This window comes from Vipera berus, assembly GCF_964194415.1.
Source record: "Vipera berus genome assembly, chromosome: 1".
In the NCBI taxonomy this organism is placed as follows: domain Eukaryota; kingdom Metazoa; phylum Chordata; class Lepidosauria; order Squamata; family Viperidae; genus Vipera; species Vipera berus.
Genome location: NC_138202.1, coordinates 253,476,348 through 253,496,078, shown reverse-complemented (window position 1 = coordinate 253,496,078; position 19,731 = coordinate 253,476,348). Strand labels below are relative to the sequence as shown.

Sequence of the window (19,731 nt, the reverse complement as noted above, 5' to 3'; positions counted from 1 at the left end):
TATCTCTATCGCTTATAATTTTCTCATAATAAAATATATTTGGGTAACCAAAGGCTTCCCTTATTCAAACCCTTTTAGAATTTTCATATTTCCCATCTCATAACAAAATATAATATTCTAGATACTATCCTTCTAATTGTAATAATACTTTTATTTCTAACAGTTATCTATTTTCTAAACCATATTCAAACATCTATTTAATAGTATAATATCCCATCTAATAGGTCAAAACCTCTATTTTCTTCACTTACTCTGTATTTCTTATTTTGCCAAATAATTTTCCAAGTCAGTACATTTGAATCATCAAGTAATTCTTCCTCTGTTTTTGTGTATATATTTTGGAATGAGGAAGAGAATTTGATTGAAGTATTTTTGAAAGAATGCTCCACCCATGTATATTCATTAAACAGCCTCCATCTTTCTCCTTCAGTTTTTCTTTTCATTTCTTGTTTGTCAGTATTCAGCATTTCTCCTAACAGCTTTATCATCCATTTGATCAGCTCTTCTTCCTTATCCTCAAATGTGTTCTGAGATCTTGACAAGTAAGATATCTTTTCAATTTTGGTGTTACCATTGCATCTTCTAATTTTTCATTTGTCTGTATCTGTCTGTTAATTCCTTCCTTTAGGTCCTCCATGTTTGGATCTGTTTCTTCTAATTTTCCTTCTGTTTTCTGGGTTACTAGTTCCTTCTTTGTAGTTATTGTCTGGATTTGTAAGTTTAGATTATAAAATTGTTCTTTTATCTCATTTGCATTGTTTTTAGTCTCATCGTGAAATAAAATAATTGTCTGTTGGATTGATTTCAACATAGAATTTCTTTCTGAGATTCATTAACATTTTCTTGTTGGTATATCAAGCTGGAGCTTTGGAGACAGGTGTTAAAGATGATTTTTTTACCATTTAAGGCTAAGTACGGAAGACTCATTTTGTTTTTGTATGTAATCTTTATAGTCCAATAGGATCCCCAACACAGATAAGCAGCCCAATAGTTTTTCCCCCTTTTCCCAGCTGCAGTCTGCAAAAGTGAAAGTTTCACAGAACAACAAAGAAGCAGCCCAAGAAGTCTCCCTCCCACCTTTTTCCAGCTGCCTTCTTCAAAAGTCAAAGTTTCCAAGGACAACCAAAGTCTTATCTGAGTCTGGGCTTTCAAGCCAAGTTCCTTTAATAATAAATTGTAGTGCCATACTTCTCCACTAGATATCATTAATGCTGTCTTCCTGCTTTTTAAATCCAAACTTATATTACAAACTTTTCAAGTCTCTTTTCTAAAAAAGTCTCAAAAATACTTTTAGTCCCCAAATTTCAAAGCTATATATTTGTATTGGTTCCAAATTAATCTTGTGATTTTCTCTGTTTTCCCCCAAACAATTAGTTTGCCGCTTTTCTTTTCTTGGGGGAATGGGGTGGAAATTCCCCTTCCCTCTCTCATCGGGGAGGATTCTTTGCTTTGGGTGTTTTTTTCCAGGAAAAAGTCTTAAAATCATAGAGGATAAAGTCTCACCTAGTTCCATCCACGTTGCTCAAAAGTTGCTTCTTAGTGCTTATTTTCTTCAGTTGTCAGCAGCTTCTGGCTGGCCACAGAAGTGTAGCCAGTCTTTCCCCCACCGGTTTGGAGGGCTTCCTTGGATCAAACAGAGGGGTCGCTGCCCCTCCGTGATCAATGAGGGTCTCCTCCTTCTTCATCGCCTCTCTGGGGTGACTTTCAACCCTTTTTTAGGGTCCCAGCAGGGAGAAATCGAACGTGGAAGATGGACTCCATCTTCCTGATCCTGTTATGCCACGATGCCTATCCGGAAGTGAGCTTACCCTTTACGTTAATAAAGTGGTTGTACTGCTGGGCAGAATAAAATTTGCCTTACCAGTTGTTGTTGTTTTTTAAAAAAAACCAAAGAAAAAAAAGATGGCAAAGTAATCCTTCCATTTCTGTTCAATTACCAAGCAGAATGTTTTACACTTTAAGAAGCCACAGCAAAGTCAGCCTTGTGATTTAGAGCTTGTTTGCATTGGTTAGTGGGTCTTTCAGAGAGCTTTACACCACTCTTGAAATATTAAACCTGACAGTCAGTGTTCACAGGATTAGATTGTAATAAAGCAACATGAAATGTTTCCAGTTGCTTTATACTTTTGCAGCCTCACAGCAGACTCTGAGAAGCTAGTGCATGTTATGAGCTCCAGTGGCCATTATAAACCACCCCTGAAATGATTAATATAGTTCAGCTCTATAACTGAACCAAGCCTGTGATGGAAGAATGTGTACTCAATCACTGCCTGGAGTGCTGTTTCTGCTTTACAAAATTCTCTGGAGCTTTTTACATTAACCCCAGATTGCTGGGTGTTATTTAGCCATACTTTGAATTGTAATCCACCCTAGCTTTTCCAGTTGATGCAATGTACCCTTAATGAAGGAGACCCCAACAGGTGAATCATGGAGAGAAGCATCTGAGGAATATGTTCTCTTTACAAGAAATATGGGGCTTTAGGACAACGCATGATCCTCCTGGTTGTGGGAACCTGTTTGTGCCTCTGGGCCTGGGCTCTGGAACTAGCTCTGGAAGGACTAACTAGTCCTTCCTGTTTTTACTAGGTGGTTGCAACCTCCCATTTCATGAAGAGGATAATTTTTGCACTGTGAATATTGTCCCCAAATTCTTTCAACTTTAATAGAAGCTGCTCGGCTATTTTACTATTAGTGGCCAGGCATGTTTGGCAATGGTGTCAAAATGACAGCCATGAGACTTGAACTGAAGTCTCCATCCCTTTTATCTGATTGCAAACACAGGACATATAAATAAAGAGACAGAGGTTCAGTAGTGCAGTCAAGGCTGCCATCTTGACTTTTTTGACATCTCCTGCAAAGACCCAGTAACTGGCAGCTTATATAGTTCATATTTGAACTGGTTTTTTTTGCCATTCATAGTCATCTGACTATGAGCATAAGAGCCATGCTGGCACAGTGGTTAGACTGCAGTATTGCAGGCTAATTCTGCCGACTGCCAGGAGTTCGATTCTTGTTGGCTCAACATTGACTCAGCCTTCCATCCTTCCAAGGTTGGTAAAATGAGGACCCAGATTGTTGTGGGCAATAGGCTGATTCTGTAAACTGCTTAGAGAGGGCTGTAAAATACTGTGAAGCAGTATATAAGTCTAAATGCTATTGCTATCTGGGGCCTTGTACATGTTCCCATCCCTATCACCTGATTCTCCAGTTTGTAGTTGCTGCTGCTGCTGCTGTGAAAAATCATATTTCTTTATGACTATGTAGTCCTCCAAGCACAATCAATCAATCAATAATCAATCAATCAATCAATCAATCAGAATAGAGCTGGAACGGACCTTGGAGGTCTTCTAGTCTAGCCCCCTGCTCAAGCAGGAGACCCTATACCATTTCAGACAAGTGACTGTCCAGTCTCTTCTTAAAAACCTCCAGTGATGAAGCACACACAACTTCTGACGGCAAGCTGACACTGACATGTCTGACACTGGGTCTGTGCTTGGGAGGACTTGATGGAAACTGGACCATCAAGAAATTCAACAGCTGCTTCTGAAACTTGACTTCAGTTTAGCCTTATGATCAAATGTTTAGTGCTTGTCTTTTCATGGTGGTGGTGTTTCATTATTCAGTTATCTCATTATTACTTTTGTGTTAATTTACATTTTTATGGAAGGCATTTTAATGTTGTATTCTGCCAGATGTTGCATGGCATGGCAGGTTGCATAAACGTATTTTAAATAAATAAATTCACAGCACTTCAGTTAAATATATCCAATTTTGGAATGGTAGAACATTTGGGAATTGACGTTGTACTTTGCTGAATTTCTCAAACATGTTTAGTATTGTCAGAGACATGCAGGCCAATTCTTTCTACAACATTGCAGTAAATTGTTTTATTTCTTCTGCAAACACAGTTCCAAATTATGATTTATGTTTTTCATTCCGTCTTCTGTCGTTCTTTTTGTATTAGGAGATTGATGGCAATGCTCTCTTGCTACTGAAAAGCGACATGATCATGAAATATTTGGGTCTGAAGCTGGGACCAGCACTCAAACTCTGTTATCACATCGATAAATTGAAACAAGCCAAGTTCTGATGCTTTTTTTAAAAAACCAAACAATCCCAATATAAATCAAGGAAGTAGATGAAAGGTAACAAGTTGCCTTATGGAAAGATAATCCATTTGCAAGCTGCTTCTCCTCTCTTTTGTACTGAGAACTTGGCCTTTACAAAAGTGTTCCATCTTCACCATTTTAATTCAATGAAAGAGGGTGGGGGTGGGTTGATGTGTTTTACTGATTTATGTTAATACTTTTCCAAAAAAGTATGCAATTATAATTATTTTGTATTATTCATATTGTTATTGTTAATATTATTAAGTCCTATTTTTGTAATCATAAAAGAAAAATCGTACGCCAAAAGATCCTCCCTACTTTTTAGAAAAGAAGAAATTTGAAAAGCTTTAAGGAAACCTTCTGCTGAGCTGCTTGACGTAAGTCTGGCCATTGCATCTGACCAGGTCAGGTGACTTGCCTTATGAGTTTGCAATCAAAGTCAGAGCACTCTGATATCACCTCAAACAGAGTGGTTTTCAACTGGAATCAATGAATGCATTTAGCTGCCAGTCATCGATTGTAGTCTAGCAACATTCATGCCTCTGCGAACAAACTTGTTGTCTAATTCTTTTGTGTAACCACACATGCATTCCTTTAACAGGAGACCCATCTATATATTGCCCAGTGACCTCGGAGGATCACAGAATATTCTGGGAATACGAAGATAAAAATTGTGCATTTACTTGGCGATACACTGTGAATTTAATCATGTTTACACGGCATTCAGTCTGTAAACCTACTGAGCAGCTAGTGAGTGCTGTTCCCCAGGTTCTTCCTTGCTACCCTGAATCACATGCTTTCCAACATAGTCATCAGCATGAAGGTTTCATTCATGTGATTCTGGATATCTAGAAGCATATTGGCAACAGACCGTTTTATAACATGATAAGTGTACAACATTCCTCCAGTTGAACATAATGAGGAAATGTCCCTTCTGCAGTCTTCACCCAAAGTCTAGGAGGTAACGTAGAAACCCACAGTTGCTCAGCATTTGACTTTTAACTCCTGGCTGCATAAGTTCTAGAACGAAAGGTCATGGCCAATTATTCATAGTTCATAGAACTGCTCCCTACGCTTTGAAAATGTTATGTGACAAATGTTAATTTCACCAGAACAGAAGTCACAAGTGCTGATTTGCTTAGTCATTCTTTGGTGGTTAGCTGGCTAGCAGCTAGTCGTTCTTTGGGTTGTTACCAAGCTGCCCTGAATGTACAGAGAAACGCTGCCAGGAGCAAGAGCTCACCTATCTCACAAAGCTTTGAAGTGAATAACATCTGCCTGCTCCAAGCTTGAAGTAACTCAAAGGATGTATATTCTTTGCAACTCGTAATAGAAGGATTGCTTGTTGCCGACCAGGAACTACTACCAGTGACTGCTTAGCAGTCAAATTTGTGAAGTGTAATCCACTCTTACTAAACATCCACTCTGAGCCACATTTTGTACCTAACTTTGATATGATTTGGTTAACTAAAATAACACACTGCAGTTACTTATTTCATGTATCCACAGTGATCATTGGTTGATTAGATAAGCGCCAGGAAACCTACAAATTTGCACCCAGTTAATTGAACATATTACGTCATACTATGGTATTATGGGAGATCTGTCCCATGGTTTGCACTATTTTGAAAACTTGAATTATTTCAGTAGAATCAGGAATATTTCTCTCTCTTCTCTGAAGTATCCTGTTTTGTCACTAGAGGATTTGATGTTAATCAACTCCAGTCTTGAGCTGTGATAGCATCATTGCACTCTAAAGAGCAACTTTCCCTTGAGTGATATCTCACCTTTAATCAAATACTGTATGGGTTTATACTTCCTCTCTAATCAAACCTTCCTGTTGCAAATGATACTTCTACTCTTCATATGTGGAAGACAGTTTAATACGAGAACAGCAAATGAAAGCCCTATCTCAGGAGTTTTGGTTAGGAAGCCTACACACCAAATAAATAGATTTAATTTTCCTTCTTGATCTGGTCCTATTCTGCAAATATTTTATTGTGTATTTGGAGGTGGGGAAAACCCACACAGATAATGCTTCAGGAAGAAAGGTAAAATAATTAAAAGCTGCACTGTAGACTCACAAGGATGTTCACTCTAGAAGAAACATAAGTTGTCATTAATTTTATCGTGTGGCTGAAGTTACAAAAGTTGCATTAATCACCAATAGATGTGTTATCCTATACAGTTGTACTACATATCTGCCATTATTCCATCTACATGCTACATCTGATCAGCTCTGGGAGAAGGGGAGATCTTTGTGATAAATTGTGATAAATTGGAAAAGTTGAATATTACCTTGTTTTTCTTGGTTTTAAACTTGTGTGTAAGTACATCTCAGAGACAAAAAAGATAGTGTTTTGCCCTAATCATGGAAATGTATTCCTGATTCTTTACATTACATTTATTCTAACTTATTTGTTTAGTTTAACATAATCTCAAATACCCTGGTAATATTCAGAGTATTGGTGTCCAAAAATAGAACAGATATGTATATTCTTATTGTTATTAACTTGAGTAACTTTACATCCTGTTACTCCAATGCATGGACCTTTCTACGTGCATCAGATGTTTTACAGAGTGGGAAAGAGGGCACTTGGAGCTTGTCACATGCACAATGTCAGCATATCCACAACTACTGTTCCTTGGAGATCCATAACTTGGCATCCTGTTAGCATATATATATTGATCTCTAGGGGTTTAAACTATTTTTGTAAGCACATTTAAATCAGGTCAAGTCCTCTGAGGTTTGGTCAATTAAACTGAAATACATATGTGAATAAACTTAACAGAAGAAGTAAGTGCTTAAGCTCAGTGAATCTGAGGTGCAAGAGAGGATCAATTCCTTTAACTTGAAAATTTGTGAACACACGAACAAGATATTTGTACAGTTAAGCACAATTCTTGCTTTTTAAGACAAAGGTGTTCTGTTTCATCTGAGTGTATATAAAGTTGAATATAACTGTACTGTTGAATTCTGCAAATCCCATGACAATCTTGTCTCATTCTTCCTCCTCACTGGGGACGTGGTTTCTCCTTTAAGTGCAATTCTTTGTTCTGTTTCATTGAAATAACCATATGTAAATATTGTTCCTCTTCAGCAACCATTCAATTTTCATTAAGAGGTCTCCCATTTTGATGAATCCTTGTATTATTTTTTTTATTAACCAAGATCTCCACCTCATTATGTCAGCTTATTCTACATTAAAAGGCTGTATCGGTTCCTCGGAATATAGATTTTATTTCCTTTTTTTTCAACCAATGAATGACTCACAAATCTGAGCTGCATCACAAAACCTCTTTGATGGATCTGTTGCCATTCCCTCATAGTTCATAGTGGCTGCCAGCTGTACAGTCTTTCCCACCTATTGTGTCACTGTACAATTCTATGCATGCTTACTTGAAAATAAAGTTGATTGAGCTGAGGGGAGTAAGTTCTGTAGAAATATGGATTGGATTTCTGTGCGTGAACCTAGTGTATAAAATGACTACCTCTGTAAATACACACGGAGCAGTGCCATTTAGATGTCTTTAAAATAAAATTGCAGATGCACAAAATATCATAAGCTGGATTTATGGCTTTGAGCACTCGGTCATTAGTCATAGAATAGGGGAAAGACTGTTTACTAATCAAGGTGGCTTAACTTTGAGATGGATGCAGCTGAATAACCCAGGTTCACGTATCACTATAAGGCATGTTTTTCTTAATCAGGGCTTGTTTAATACATTATCAACCGTGCACATGGCTTGATTCACACAACATGCTAAGAAAAATAACCTAGGAAATCACCCTGCTGGACCCAGTTTGTACATCTATGGAAAGATAACTTTTACATTGTTAACTTAGACATTGCCAGACTTTGGTGGATTTGCTTCTCTTGCCCTATGGACTAGGAGTGAAACTGCAGGTAGTCCTTAACTTACAGCCATTCATTTAGTGACCATTCAAAGTTACAACAGCACTGGGGGGGAAAAGGGACCTACAACTGGTACTTGCATTTACCGCTTTCACAGCATCCCATGGTCATATGATCAAAATTCAGGCACAGGGCAACTGGGATTCATTTATCATAGTTGCAGCATCCTGGGTACATGTGATCACATTTGCAAGGTTCCCAGCCAGCTTCAGACAAGCACTGTCAATGAGGGAAACTGAATCTGCTTAACAACTGCAGTAACTTAACTGCAAAAAAGGTCATAAAATCCAGAATAACTCCCTTAACAAACACCTTGTTTAGCAATGGAAGTTCTGGTCCCATTTGCCAGTTGTAAGTCGAGGACCACCTGTGCTGTAATTATCCTTACAGCAGAAGATGGTATTATGTATTAGTTTACCGATCAGTTCATTAGTCTTGTTCCACTGAAGTGAGCAGCACTAGATCCATCTTCAGACTATCCATTCATCTGTGGCTCTTGAATGCAAAATAAAGGAAATACACCAGGCTACATTTCTATTATCGCAAATGGAACCTGAATAACTAGTTTTCCTTGAATTGGTATAAGCCAAGGGTAGGCAACCTTGGCTCTTTTATGACTCGTGGACTTCAACTCCCAGAATTCCTGAGCCAGCAGCAATTGAAGTCCATGAATCATAAAAGAGCCAAGGTTGCCTACCCCTGGTATAAGCTGTAGTACAGAATTAAATAATGTTCCATCAAATGCATTAAAGAGGACTGGCGAGGGGACAGATTCGGTCTATCTTATATGCATCAAGATGGTTTAACTCTGTTTGCAGGTAAGTATTCCTGTTCAGTAATTCTCAAGAGTAAGAAGCATCTATCTTGCTTTCCTTATGAAAGCTGTTTGTTTTCCCAAAGTAAACTGTCAGACTAAACTTCTCCATTTTTAATATAAAATTCTGATTTTGTACAGATAGCAATAGCATTTAGACTTCTATACCGCTTCACAGTGCTTTACAGCCCTCTCTGAGCGGTTTACAGAGTCAGCATATTGCCCCCAACAATCTGGGTCCTCATTTTACCGGCCTCAGAAGGTAGAAGGCTGAGTCAGCCTTGAGAATCGGTGAGAACTGAACTCCCGGCAGTTGGCAGAGTTAGCCTGCAATACTGCATTCTAACCACTGTGCCACCACAGCTCTTCAAGATATCTAATAGTGCTATTTTTAAAAACTGTGAAGATTGGTGCAACTATCAGAGTGTGAAGATGATTTTATGACTTTGTGCTAAGGGAGGAAATATCTAAAAAAGGAAGGGTTTAATGAGTTATTGCCAGCATGTGCCATGTTCCTGCATGTTATGAATGGAAGGACATTTTAGGAGCCTGAGAATCTAGAAACAAAATAGCAATTATCTCAGTTCCTTCCATTCCCCTTGCAAACCTTGTCAAAGGCGTTTGTTATTAGATAATGCTTGTCAGACCACTTCTTGTGAATGAATGGTGCTGAAGTGTCAGAAAATCCTTGTCATTCCTTTTTAAATTAGCTGCTGTTTCAGACACAGGCTGTACAAAATACACGGCTGTTTGTTGGTTATCCTTTTGCTTTACTCCAGGCTACAGCCAATCAAGGCATGTTTTCACGTCTTCCAAACATGTATGGATTACAGGGATGCGTTCTCCAGTGCAATTAATTTCATCAGTCTAGGTTTCATTTGGTTCTTATGGGAGAACTGCTGTATCCAAAGCCCTTGTCTGCAACAAGTTTTAAAGGCATTTTACTTCCCACAGAATTTTGTTGCCGAGCCATGGGCAGGGCTATACCATTTGTGATGCTGCTACAGTGCCAATTAATTGAATTATTTCCCATCATTTCATAGTTTGGGCTGTTTAACTTTGTTCTATTGAAATCAGGAAAATAAATGCCCGGATTTGAACTTCCTGTAATGTATTGGGCTTTGTCTTGCTAAAGGAATATCACGTGGGTTAATTGCTGGAAGGTTGCTCAAGCAGGGAAGCTGGCTAACGGCTCCCAGCTCCTCAGACAACCTGTCTCCAGCACCACCATTGGCTGCCTCTAGGGCGGCAATAGGTTGCTTTAAACCTATTGGCCACTGCCTAGAGGCCAGGGTATAAATTGCTGCATTCGCAGCCCTGTTTCTCAGTTCAGTTCCTGCAAGCAATAAACAATGATCTTTGCTGAACTCACTTGCTTCGTCTCATCATTGAAGCCACGAACCTAGTATCTAACACTGGCGACAAAGGTGGGATCCTGCTCCTCCAACTGAGCTGAAGAGTCACTAGGGGAGAGACCGAACACACCTGGCGGGAAAAGCAATTCACACCCCCCCCCCCCACAGTCAGCCTAGCACAGCCATACTAGCGACCACGCACCCAGGGAACCAGTCCCTGGGCCACGGAGGAGCAGGACAAGAAGACAATGAGCCCTAGCCACGAAGACCAGCAGAAGTAGCCAAGGTCAGAAAGCTGGAAGAATTTGACATACAGTTGTTGTTGTTGTTAGTTGCGAAGTCGTGTCCGACCCATCGCGACCCTATGGACAATGTTCCTCCAGGCCTTCCTGTCCTCTACCATCTTCTGGAGTCCATCTAAGCTCACGCCTACTGTTTCAGTGACTCCATCCAACCACCTCATTCTCTGTCGTCCCCTTCTTCTATTGCCCTCAATCTTTCCCAGCATTAGGCTCTTCTCCAGTGAGTCCTTCCTTCTCATTAGGTGGCCAAAGTATTTGAGTTTTAGCTTCAGGATCTGGCCTTCTAAAGAGCAGTCAGGGTTGATCTCCTCTAGGACTGACCGGTTTGATCGCCTTGCAGTCCAAGGGACTCGCAGGAGTCTTCTCCAGCACCATAGCTCAAAGGCTTCAATTCTTTGGCGCTCAGCCTTTCTTATGGTCCAGCTTTCACTGCCATACATTGCAACTGGGAAGACCATAGCCTTGACTATACGCACTTTTGTTGACAGGGTGATGTCTCTGCTTTTTAGTGTGCTGTCTAGATTTGCCATGGCTTTCCTCCCCAGGAGCAAGCGTCTTTTAATTTCTTGGCTACAGTCCCCATCTGCAGTGATCTTGGAGCCCAGGAAAACAAAATCTGTCACTACCTCCATTTCTTCCCCATCTATTTGCCAGGAATTGAGAGGGCCAGAGGCCATGATCTTGGTTTTCTTAATGTTAAGTTTCAACCCAAGTTTTGCACTCTCCTTCTTCACCCGCAACAAGAGGCTCTTTAGTTCTTCTTCACTTTCTGCCATTAGAGTGGTATCATCTGCGTATCTTAGGTTGTTGATATTTCTTCCAGCAATCTTAATTCCAACTTTTGATTCATCTAGCCCTGCCTTTCTCATGATGTGCTCTGCATATAAGTTAAATAGGCAGGGTGACAGTATACAGCCTTGCCGGACTCCTTTCCCAATTTTGAACCAATCAGTGGTTCCGTGTCCAGTTCTCACTGTTGCTTCTTGACCCGCATATAGGTTTCTCAAGAGACAAATAAGATGGTCTGGTACTCCCATCTCTTTAAGAACTTGCCACAGTTTGTTATGATCCACACAATCAAAGGCTTTAGCATAGTCAATGAAGCAGAAGTAGATGTTTTTCTGGAACTCCCTAGCTTTCTCCATGATCCAGCGTATGTTAGCAATTTGATCTCTAGTTCCTCTGCCTCTTCGAAATCCTGCCTGTACTTCTGGTAGTTCTCGATCCACATACTGCTGAAGTCTAGCTTGTAGGATTTTAAGCATGACTTTACTAGCATGAGAAATGAGTGCAACGGTGCGATAGTTTGAACATTCTTTGGCACTGCCTTTCTTTGGAATTGGAATGTAAACTGATCTTTTCCAATCCTGTGGCCACTGTTGAGTTTTCCAAATTTGCTGGCAAATTGAGTGTAGCACTTTTACTGCACTGTCTTTTAAGATTTTGAATAGCTCAGCTGGAATACTGTCACCTCCACTAGCTTTGTTGTTGCTCAGCTTTTCTAAGGCCCACTTCACTTCACATTCTAGGATGTCTGGCTCGAGGTCAGTGACCACCTCATTGTGATTATCTGGGACGTTAAGCTCATTCTTGTATAGTTCTTCTGTGTAATTTTGCCACCTCTTCTTAATCTCTTCTGCCTCTGTAAGGTCCCTACCATTTTGGTCCTTTATCATGCCCATTTTTGCATGGAATGTTCCCTTCATCTCTCCAATTTTCTTGAAAAGATCTCTGGTCCTCCCTATTCTATTGTTTTCTTCTATTTCTTTGCACTGTTCATTTAAGAAGGCATTCTTATCTCTTCTAGCTATTCTCTGGAATTCTGCATTCAATTGGGCATATCTATGTTTTTCTCCCTTGCCTTTCGCTTTCCTCCTTTCCTCAGCTATTTGCAAAGCTTCCTCAGACAGCCATTTTGCTTTCTTGCATTTCTTTTTCTTTGGGATGGTTTTGGTTGCTACCTGTTGTACAATGTCGCGAACCTCTGTCCATAGTTCTTCAGGCACTCTGTCTATCAGATCTAATTCCTTAAATCTATTTGTCACCTCTACTGTATATTCAACAGGGATATGATTTAATTCGTACCTGAGTGGCCTAGTGCTTTTCCCTACTTTCTTCAGTTTAAGCCTAAACTTTGCAAGGAGAAGCTCATGGTCTGAGCCACAGTCAGCTCCTGGTCTTGTTTTTACCGACTGTATAGAGCTTCTCCATCTTTGGCTGCAGAGCATATAGTCAATCTGATTTCTGTGTTGACCATCTGGTGATGTCCATGTGTAGAGCCGTCTCTTGGGTTGTTGGAAAAGAGTGTTTGCTATGACCATCGTATTCTCTTGACAAAATTCTATCAGCCTGTGCCCTGCTTCATTTTGTACTCCAAGGCCAAACCTGCCTGTTATTCCAGTTATCTTTTGGCTTCCTACTTTAGCATTCCAATCCCCCATGATGATAAGGACATCATTTTTTGGTGTTACTTCTATAAGGTGCTGTAGGGCTTCATAGAACCGGTCAATTTCATCCTCTTCAGCACTGGTGGTTGGGGCATAGACTTGGACTACTGTGATATTGAATGGTTTCCCTTGGATTCGAACTGAGATCATTCTGTCATTTTGAGGATTGTATCCCAGTATTGATTTTCCTACTCTTTTATTAACTATGAAGGCTACTCCATTTCTTCTGAGGGATTCTTGCCCGCAGTAGTATACCTGATGGTCATCTGAATTAAATTCACCCATTCCTGTCCATTTTAGTTCGCTGATACCTAAGATGTCGATGTTCAGTCTTGTCATCTCTTGTTTGACCACGTCCAGCTTTCCTTGATTCATGGATCTTACATTCCAGGTTCCTATGGAGAAAAAATCTTTACAGCATCGGACTTTCCTTTCACCACCAGACATATCCACAGCTGAGCGTCCTTTCGGCTTTGGCCCAGTCGCTTCATTCTTTCTGGCGCTACTAGTACTAGCCCTCTGCTCTTCCCCAGTAGCATATTGGACGCCTTCCGACCTGAGGGGCTCATCTTCCAGCGTCATATCGTTTTGCCTTTTGGTACTGTCCATAGGGTTTTCATGGCAAAGATACTGGAGTGGGTTGCCATTTCCTTCTCCAGTGGATCACGTTTTGTCAGAACTCTCAGCTATGACCTGTCCGTCTTGGGTGGCCCTGCACGGCATAGCTCATAGCTTCATTGAATTACGCAAGCCCCTTCGCCACGACAAGGCAGTAATCCATGAAGGGGTGACATACAGTAGCTCACCCAGAAAGATAGTCCTCGTATCTATCCAGGGTCGAGAACTATCTTTGCGAGAATCAAGTTGCCGAGGACGGCCTGAAGGCCGCTACGCTCCTGTGTGTGTGCGGCCCAGCCACGTTCAACATCACGGAGATCTTGTTTGCGCTGATGCCATTGGAGTCTGTAACGTTCACGGACTTGAAGAAGCTTGGAGACTACTTTCAACCCAAGCTGTCGGTAATCGCTTGGCGCCATGCATTTGAACAGAGAGTTCAGCAACCAGGTGAAACAGCGTCTGAATTCATAGCGGCCTTAAGACAGGCCGCACGCCTGTGCCAGTTCTCCGACGTTGAGGAGAGACTACGAGACCGACTTGTCTGCAGTCTCCAGAATCGAGAGTTACAGCAAAAACTCTTTGCCAAAGAGACTCTGTCGTTTCCAGATGTGCTGAAAGAAATCATGGTGGACAAAGCTGTCAGCATGGCCGTACAAGCCATGCAGCCCACCAAAACAGCACAGCACAAGGAAGCTGTCCACCACGAGGACACCGAGCACACAGAAGACCCCAAAGATGAGACAAAAGTCAACAAGCTACAAAGACACAATGACCAACAGCATCACAGCGACAGACAAGGGGTGACTTACAAGGCAGATCCCTTCCTTAGATGCCCAGGGTGTGGCGGCTGCCACCAACATTTGGACTGTAGGTTCTGGACAGCCACGTGCCAGGCCTGTGGAAAAACTGGCCACATCACATCCGTCTGAAGAGGTCACCAGAGGGACTGGCCATCGAATCGTCAGTCGGAAATTCTGACCAGGAGAGGTACCAGGGCCCTGGGACAGTATAGCATGGAGTTTTGCTCCAGCTGCAGAAGCATTTGCCGTACAGGAGCTCGCTGCCCTATTAAGCCGAAGTTTAGACTTCAGGTGGAGTTGCAAGGGATCCCCTGCAAGATGGAGCTGGACATGGGCTCTGCAGTATCTATCATTTCACTTGAGACATTTAATTTCATCTGCAATAGCAGTAAGAGATGGGCCAAACTGAGGCCTTCTGACATTATACTAACTGATTTCCAGAATGCCAGAGTCACAGTCAAGGGTGAGGCCACACTAGCCGTTAAATTTAAGGGGTTTTCTGGGCACCTGGACGTTGTTGTAGTAGGGGGTCAGCGAACAAGCCTGATCGGGCTCAATTGTTTTGATGCACTAGGCATCCAAGTAACCGGAATTAACCGGACGCAAGTCGCGAGTCTAGCGACAGTATGCAAGGAATTCACAGATGTGTTTGATTCAGCTCTGGGGACTTACACGGCCCGCCAATATCATTTAAACTAGATCCTACTGGAGTGCTGGTCAGGATTAAACCGCGTAGGGTGCCATTTGCTCTCAAGCACAAGATAGACGCTGAGTTAGATAAACATGTTGAACAGGGCGTACTGCAGCCAGTAGATGGGGGTGAATGGGAGACTCCAATCGTAACACCACTAAAAGCCAACGGGGAGGTCAGAATCTGTGCTGATTACAAATGCACAATTAACCGTGCACTCAAACAGCATGCATACCCAGTGCCAGTAGTAAGCCACATCCTGGCATCTTTGCAAGACGGTACAATTTTTGCAAAATTAGATTTGGCTCAGGCCTACCAAAAGCTTCCTGTTGATGAGGCCACAGCCATGGCACAGACAATTGTAACCCACAGGGGGGCGTTTAAAGTAAAGTGCCTGCAATTCAGGGTCAGTGTAGCCCCGGGCATTTTTCAGGGCATTATGGAATGGACGCTCAAGGGCATTTCGGGGGTTTTCCCCTATTTTGATGACGTGATCATCGCTGGGGAATCCACTGAGGTGCTAGCAAGGAGGCTCAGAGCCATCCTTCAAAGGCTGCGCGAAGCAGGCCTCAAGCTTAAAAAGAATAAGTGCAGTATTGGAGTCCCTTCAATGAGTTCTTGGGTTTCGGTATAGATGCTGACAGCATCCACCCTGCCGAGTCTAAAGTAAAAGCCATTCAGATGGCACCTAGCCCCAAAACGAAGGGAGAGCTGTAGGCATTCCTAGGCCTCCTAAATTTTTACCACACATTCCTTCCTAACAAGGCCACAGTGGCAGAGCCGTTACACCGGCTCTTGGACAAAAATGCTGCATGGAAGTGGACTAGTGTTCACAAAAAAAGCTTTCAGGAATTGAAGGCTCTTCTGTCCATCAGTTCCACGATCACTCACTTTAAGGAATCAATGCCGGTATGCCTTGCATGTGACATGTCCCCATATGGGGTGGGGGCTGTCCTGAGTCACTTAGAGAGTGATGGAACTCAAGTTCCAATTGCTTTTTATTTGAGGACACTGTCCTCCGCCGAGCATAATTGCGCTCAAATCGACAAAGAGGCCATAGTAGCTGGAGTAAAAAAATTCCACGACTACTTATACAGCAGGGACTTCATGGTCTTTACAGACCATAAATCGCTATTGTGGTTATTCACTACAGACAGACACCCCACATCTTATCCCCTAGGATGCTAAGATGGTCCATTTTTTTATTGGCTTACAGCTTTAAGCTAATTCACAAACCCAGCAAGGATGTGGGCTATGCAGATGGCCTGAGCAGGCTTCCACTGCCTCAAATTGAACCAGATCCGGCCCCAGCGGCCCACGTTTTGTCCATTCAGGACTTGCCGGAGTTTCCCCTTCATGTGGGGAACATAGCTGCAGAAACGGCAGCAGATAAGACTCTAAGCAGAGTGCTCTCTTGGGTACACATGGGGTGGCTAGATAAAAGCCCAGGTCCTGAGTTTCAGAGCTATTTCACAAGGAGACATGAGCTCTCAGCTCATAAAGTTTGTATTCTTTGGGGGAACAGGGTCATTGTTCCCACCTCATTAAGGAACAGGGTATTGCAATCACTTCATGAAGATCATCCGGGTATTGTTCGCAAGAAGCTATTTATGGTGGCCAGGATTAGATAAAGCCATTGAGGCTCAAGTGCATGGGTGTTACACATGCCAGCAATCTAGGCCTGAAATGCCACATGCTTCCATCCACAGGTGGGAGGAGACACACACCTCCTGGTCAAGGATTCATATAGACTTTCAGGGATAGCTCTTTCTTATAGTGGTCGACAGCCACTCTAAATGGCTAGAATTAGTTATACCAATCGCAAATATGACTACTGTTAGGACCATCCAGGTGCTTAGGAAACTCTTTGCAATGCACGGGCTACTGGACGTTGTAGTGTCCGATAATGGGGCCCAATTTACTGCGGCAGAATTTCAGGCTTTTCTGAGGGCAAGCCTCATTAGGCATGCGACATTGGTTCCATTTCACCCATCTACTAATGGTCAAGCCAAACGAATGGTGTGCACCATGAAAGTATCATTGAAGTGTATGGTGACTGGGGACTGGCACCACAGACTGGCTGACTTTTTGCTCTGCCAGCATTCCACGCCATGCATGGCAACGGGTAAAAGCCCAGCAGCGCTGCGCTGGGGGAGGCGACTAATCACGAAACTGGACAGGTTGCACCCAGATCGGGTGGCAGCTGAGGCCTCTCACCCCAAACCCCCGAGGGGGCTGCAAGTGGGCAACGGGGTGTGGGCCAGGAACTATGGGCATGGGAACCTGTGGGTGCCAGGGAAAATCACCAAAACGTCAGGCCCTCTCTCATACAAAGTGGGCCTAGAGGGCGGGCGAGTTGTCCATCGCCATATCGATCAGCTTAGGAAGCATTTTCCAGAATGGCCACAAAGCGAGGACTTCATCCCAGGTCCCAGCCACGAACTGCAAACTGGCAGCCAGGCTGATTAATCCATAGGCTCTGAGGTCCCAAGCAGTCAGAGCAACGGGGAGGTGGCCGTAGGGGAGCAAAGCCCAGGAATGCAACATGGGACCCCTGACAGAGAAAACCAGCCAGAACACTACAGCCGCTGCGCTAACTCTGCAGAGCAATTGGACTCTGGGGTGGCCCGACCTGAAAGGGCCAGTCAGAGAATTCCGAGTCAGCCAGACTCTCTGGAACTTATAGACCCTTGTCTACCCAGCCTGGCGGGCAAGCTGGTAGGCCAGGGAGGGCCTGGCTCTCCCAGTGTTCCATGAGGGTTCGTAAGCCTCCTGCATATCTACAAGATTTTGTTCTGAAATAACTGAGCTATAATGTTGTTTGTATCATTCACGTGCTGCTAGCCAGGGAACTCTCTGTATTAGCCAGTATGGAAAAATGTGCACATTGCATGTGACTGTTGCAACTCTGTAAAACTTGTATTGCTGTAATCATTCTCCTTCTGTTATTATAATGTATGTACATTCTAGGGGGGGAGGGGTGTAATGTATTGGGCTTTGTCTTGCTAAAGGAATATCACATGGGTTAATTGCTGGAAGGTTGCTCAAGCAGGGAAGCTGGCTAATGGCTCCCAGCTCCTCAAACAACTCGTCTCCAGTGCTGCCATTGGCTGCCTCTAGGGCGGCAATAGGTTGCTTTAAACCTATTGGCCGCCGCCTAGAGGCCAGGGTATAAATTGCTGCATTCGCAGCCCTGTTTCTCAGTTCAGTTCCTGCAAGCAATAAACCATGATCTTTGCTGAACTCACTCGCCTCGTCTCGTCAATCAAGCAACGAACCCAGTATCTAACACTTCCCATCTGGGATTTGTGGACTACCTGTGCAGCAGTGTGGTAAAGCGTGGTAGCCACATGCCCTCAAATGTCTACAAGGTATTGGTGCTATCAGTGGCACTTCTGCTGTGTCTGCCAAACACCATGCCCATTCAGATGTTACTTTTAAAGGTAAAGGTAAGGTAAAGGTTCCCCCGCACATGCGTGCTAGTCGTTTCCAACTCTAGGGGCCGGTGCTCATCTCCGTTTCAAAGCCAAAGAGCCAGCGCTTGTCCGAGGACGACTCCGTGGTCATGTGGCCGGCATGACTAGACGCCAAAGGCGCACGGAACGCTGTTACCTTCCCACCGTAGTGGTCCCTATTTTTCTACTTGCATTTTTACGTGCTTTCGAACTGCTAGGTTGGCAGAAGCTGGGACGAGTAACAGGCGCTCACTCTGTTACGCGGCACTCGGGATTTGACCTGCCAAACTGCCGACCTTCTGATCGACAAGCTCAGCGTCCTAACTTACTTTTTTTTTTTACTTTTACTTGAGCAATTTTAATGGTAAGGCATTAAATGAGAAGCCAGCAAATGATAAAACAGCCCAAGCTTCAAGCATCAGTATTTAATTCCAAGAAGAACGGGGAGACCTTCTTCAAAGCACAAAAAGGAATGAATGAATGAATGAATGAATGAATGAATGAATGAATGAATGAATGAATGAATGAATGAATGAACGAACAGATGGAGGTCTTTTTTCCTATAATGCCCTTTTTCAAATTCATCACTCTATCAAGCCCCAGCCTTTGAATGTTCACGTCAACCTGCACCTTAGTGCAAAGATTGTGTAGCATAATTTGCAATAATATTAACAATGTAACAATAAATAACAGCACAGGTAAATTAGGGATTCCAATGTCGTGTATGTATTTTTATTTTTTCTGTTGCTTTTCCAATTAGTAAAAATAACAAAGGAAAAGGGGAGCATAAATCATTGGTCGGAGCAGCCCAGTATTTGTTTGGACCTGGGAGACCAGAGCTGACACAGGTAGTCACTTAACAACCACAACTGAGCCTTGATTTTCCATAATAAGTCATTGCAGTCATTCACAGCTCACCCTGTGACCTGATTTGATTTTATGATTGTTTTTAGTGAGGGTTGTAAAGCAAGTCACTAGGGTTAAGCAAACTGTGGTCATTAAGCAAATCCATTTTCCCAGATGGGTACTTTTATTTTGCTAGATGCAAGCAAAAAATGTTGCAATTGTGGTCCTGTGATTGTGGGATGCTGCAACCAGTTGTAAAGGCTAGCTAGTTGCTAAGAATCTGCAATGCTAAGAATCTGCAATGTGCAATGCTGCAAATTCAGTGGTGAAAAAAGTAAGGTTCTACACTTAGGCAGGAAAAATCAAATGCACAGGTA

The 19,731-nt window shown here is 42.6% G+C and overlaps 1 protein-coding gene across 1 annotated transcript in view; it reads left to right on the top strand.

The window, feature by feature from the left end:
* The window catches only part of SCML4 (Scm polycomb group protein like 4), a 44,487-nt gene extending 38,359 nt beyond the window's left edge, over positions 1-6,128 (top strand). Inside the window, exon 7 of the mRNA XM_081325836.1 lies at positions 3,965-6,128. Within this exon, the coding sequence (XP_081181962.1) occupies positions 3,965-4,090 (126 nt within the window). The 3' untranslated portion in view covers positions 4,091-6,128. The remainder of the gene's footprint in view (positions 1-3,964) is intronic.
* Positions 6,129-19,731: the final 13,603 nt, after the last annotated feature.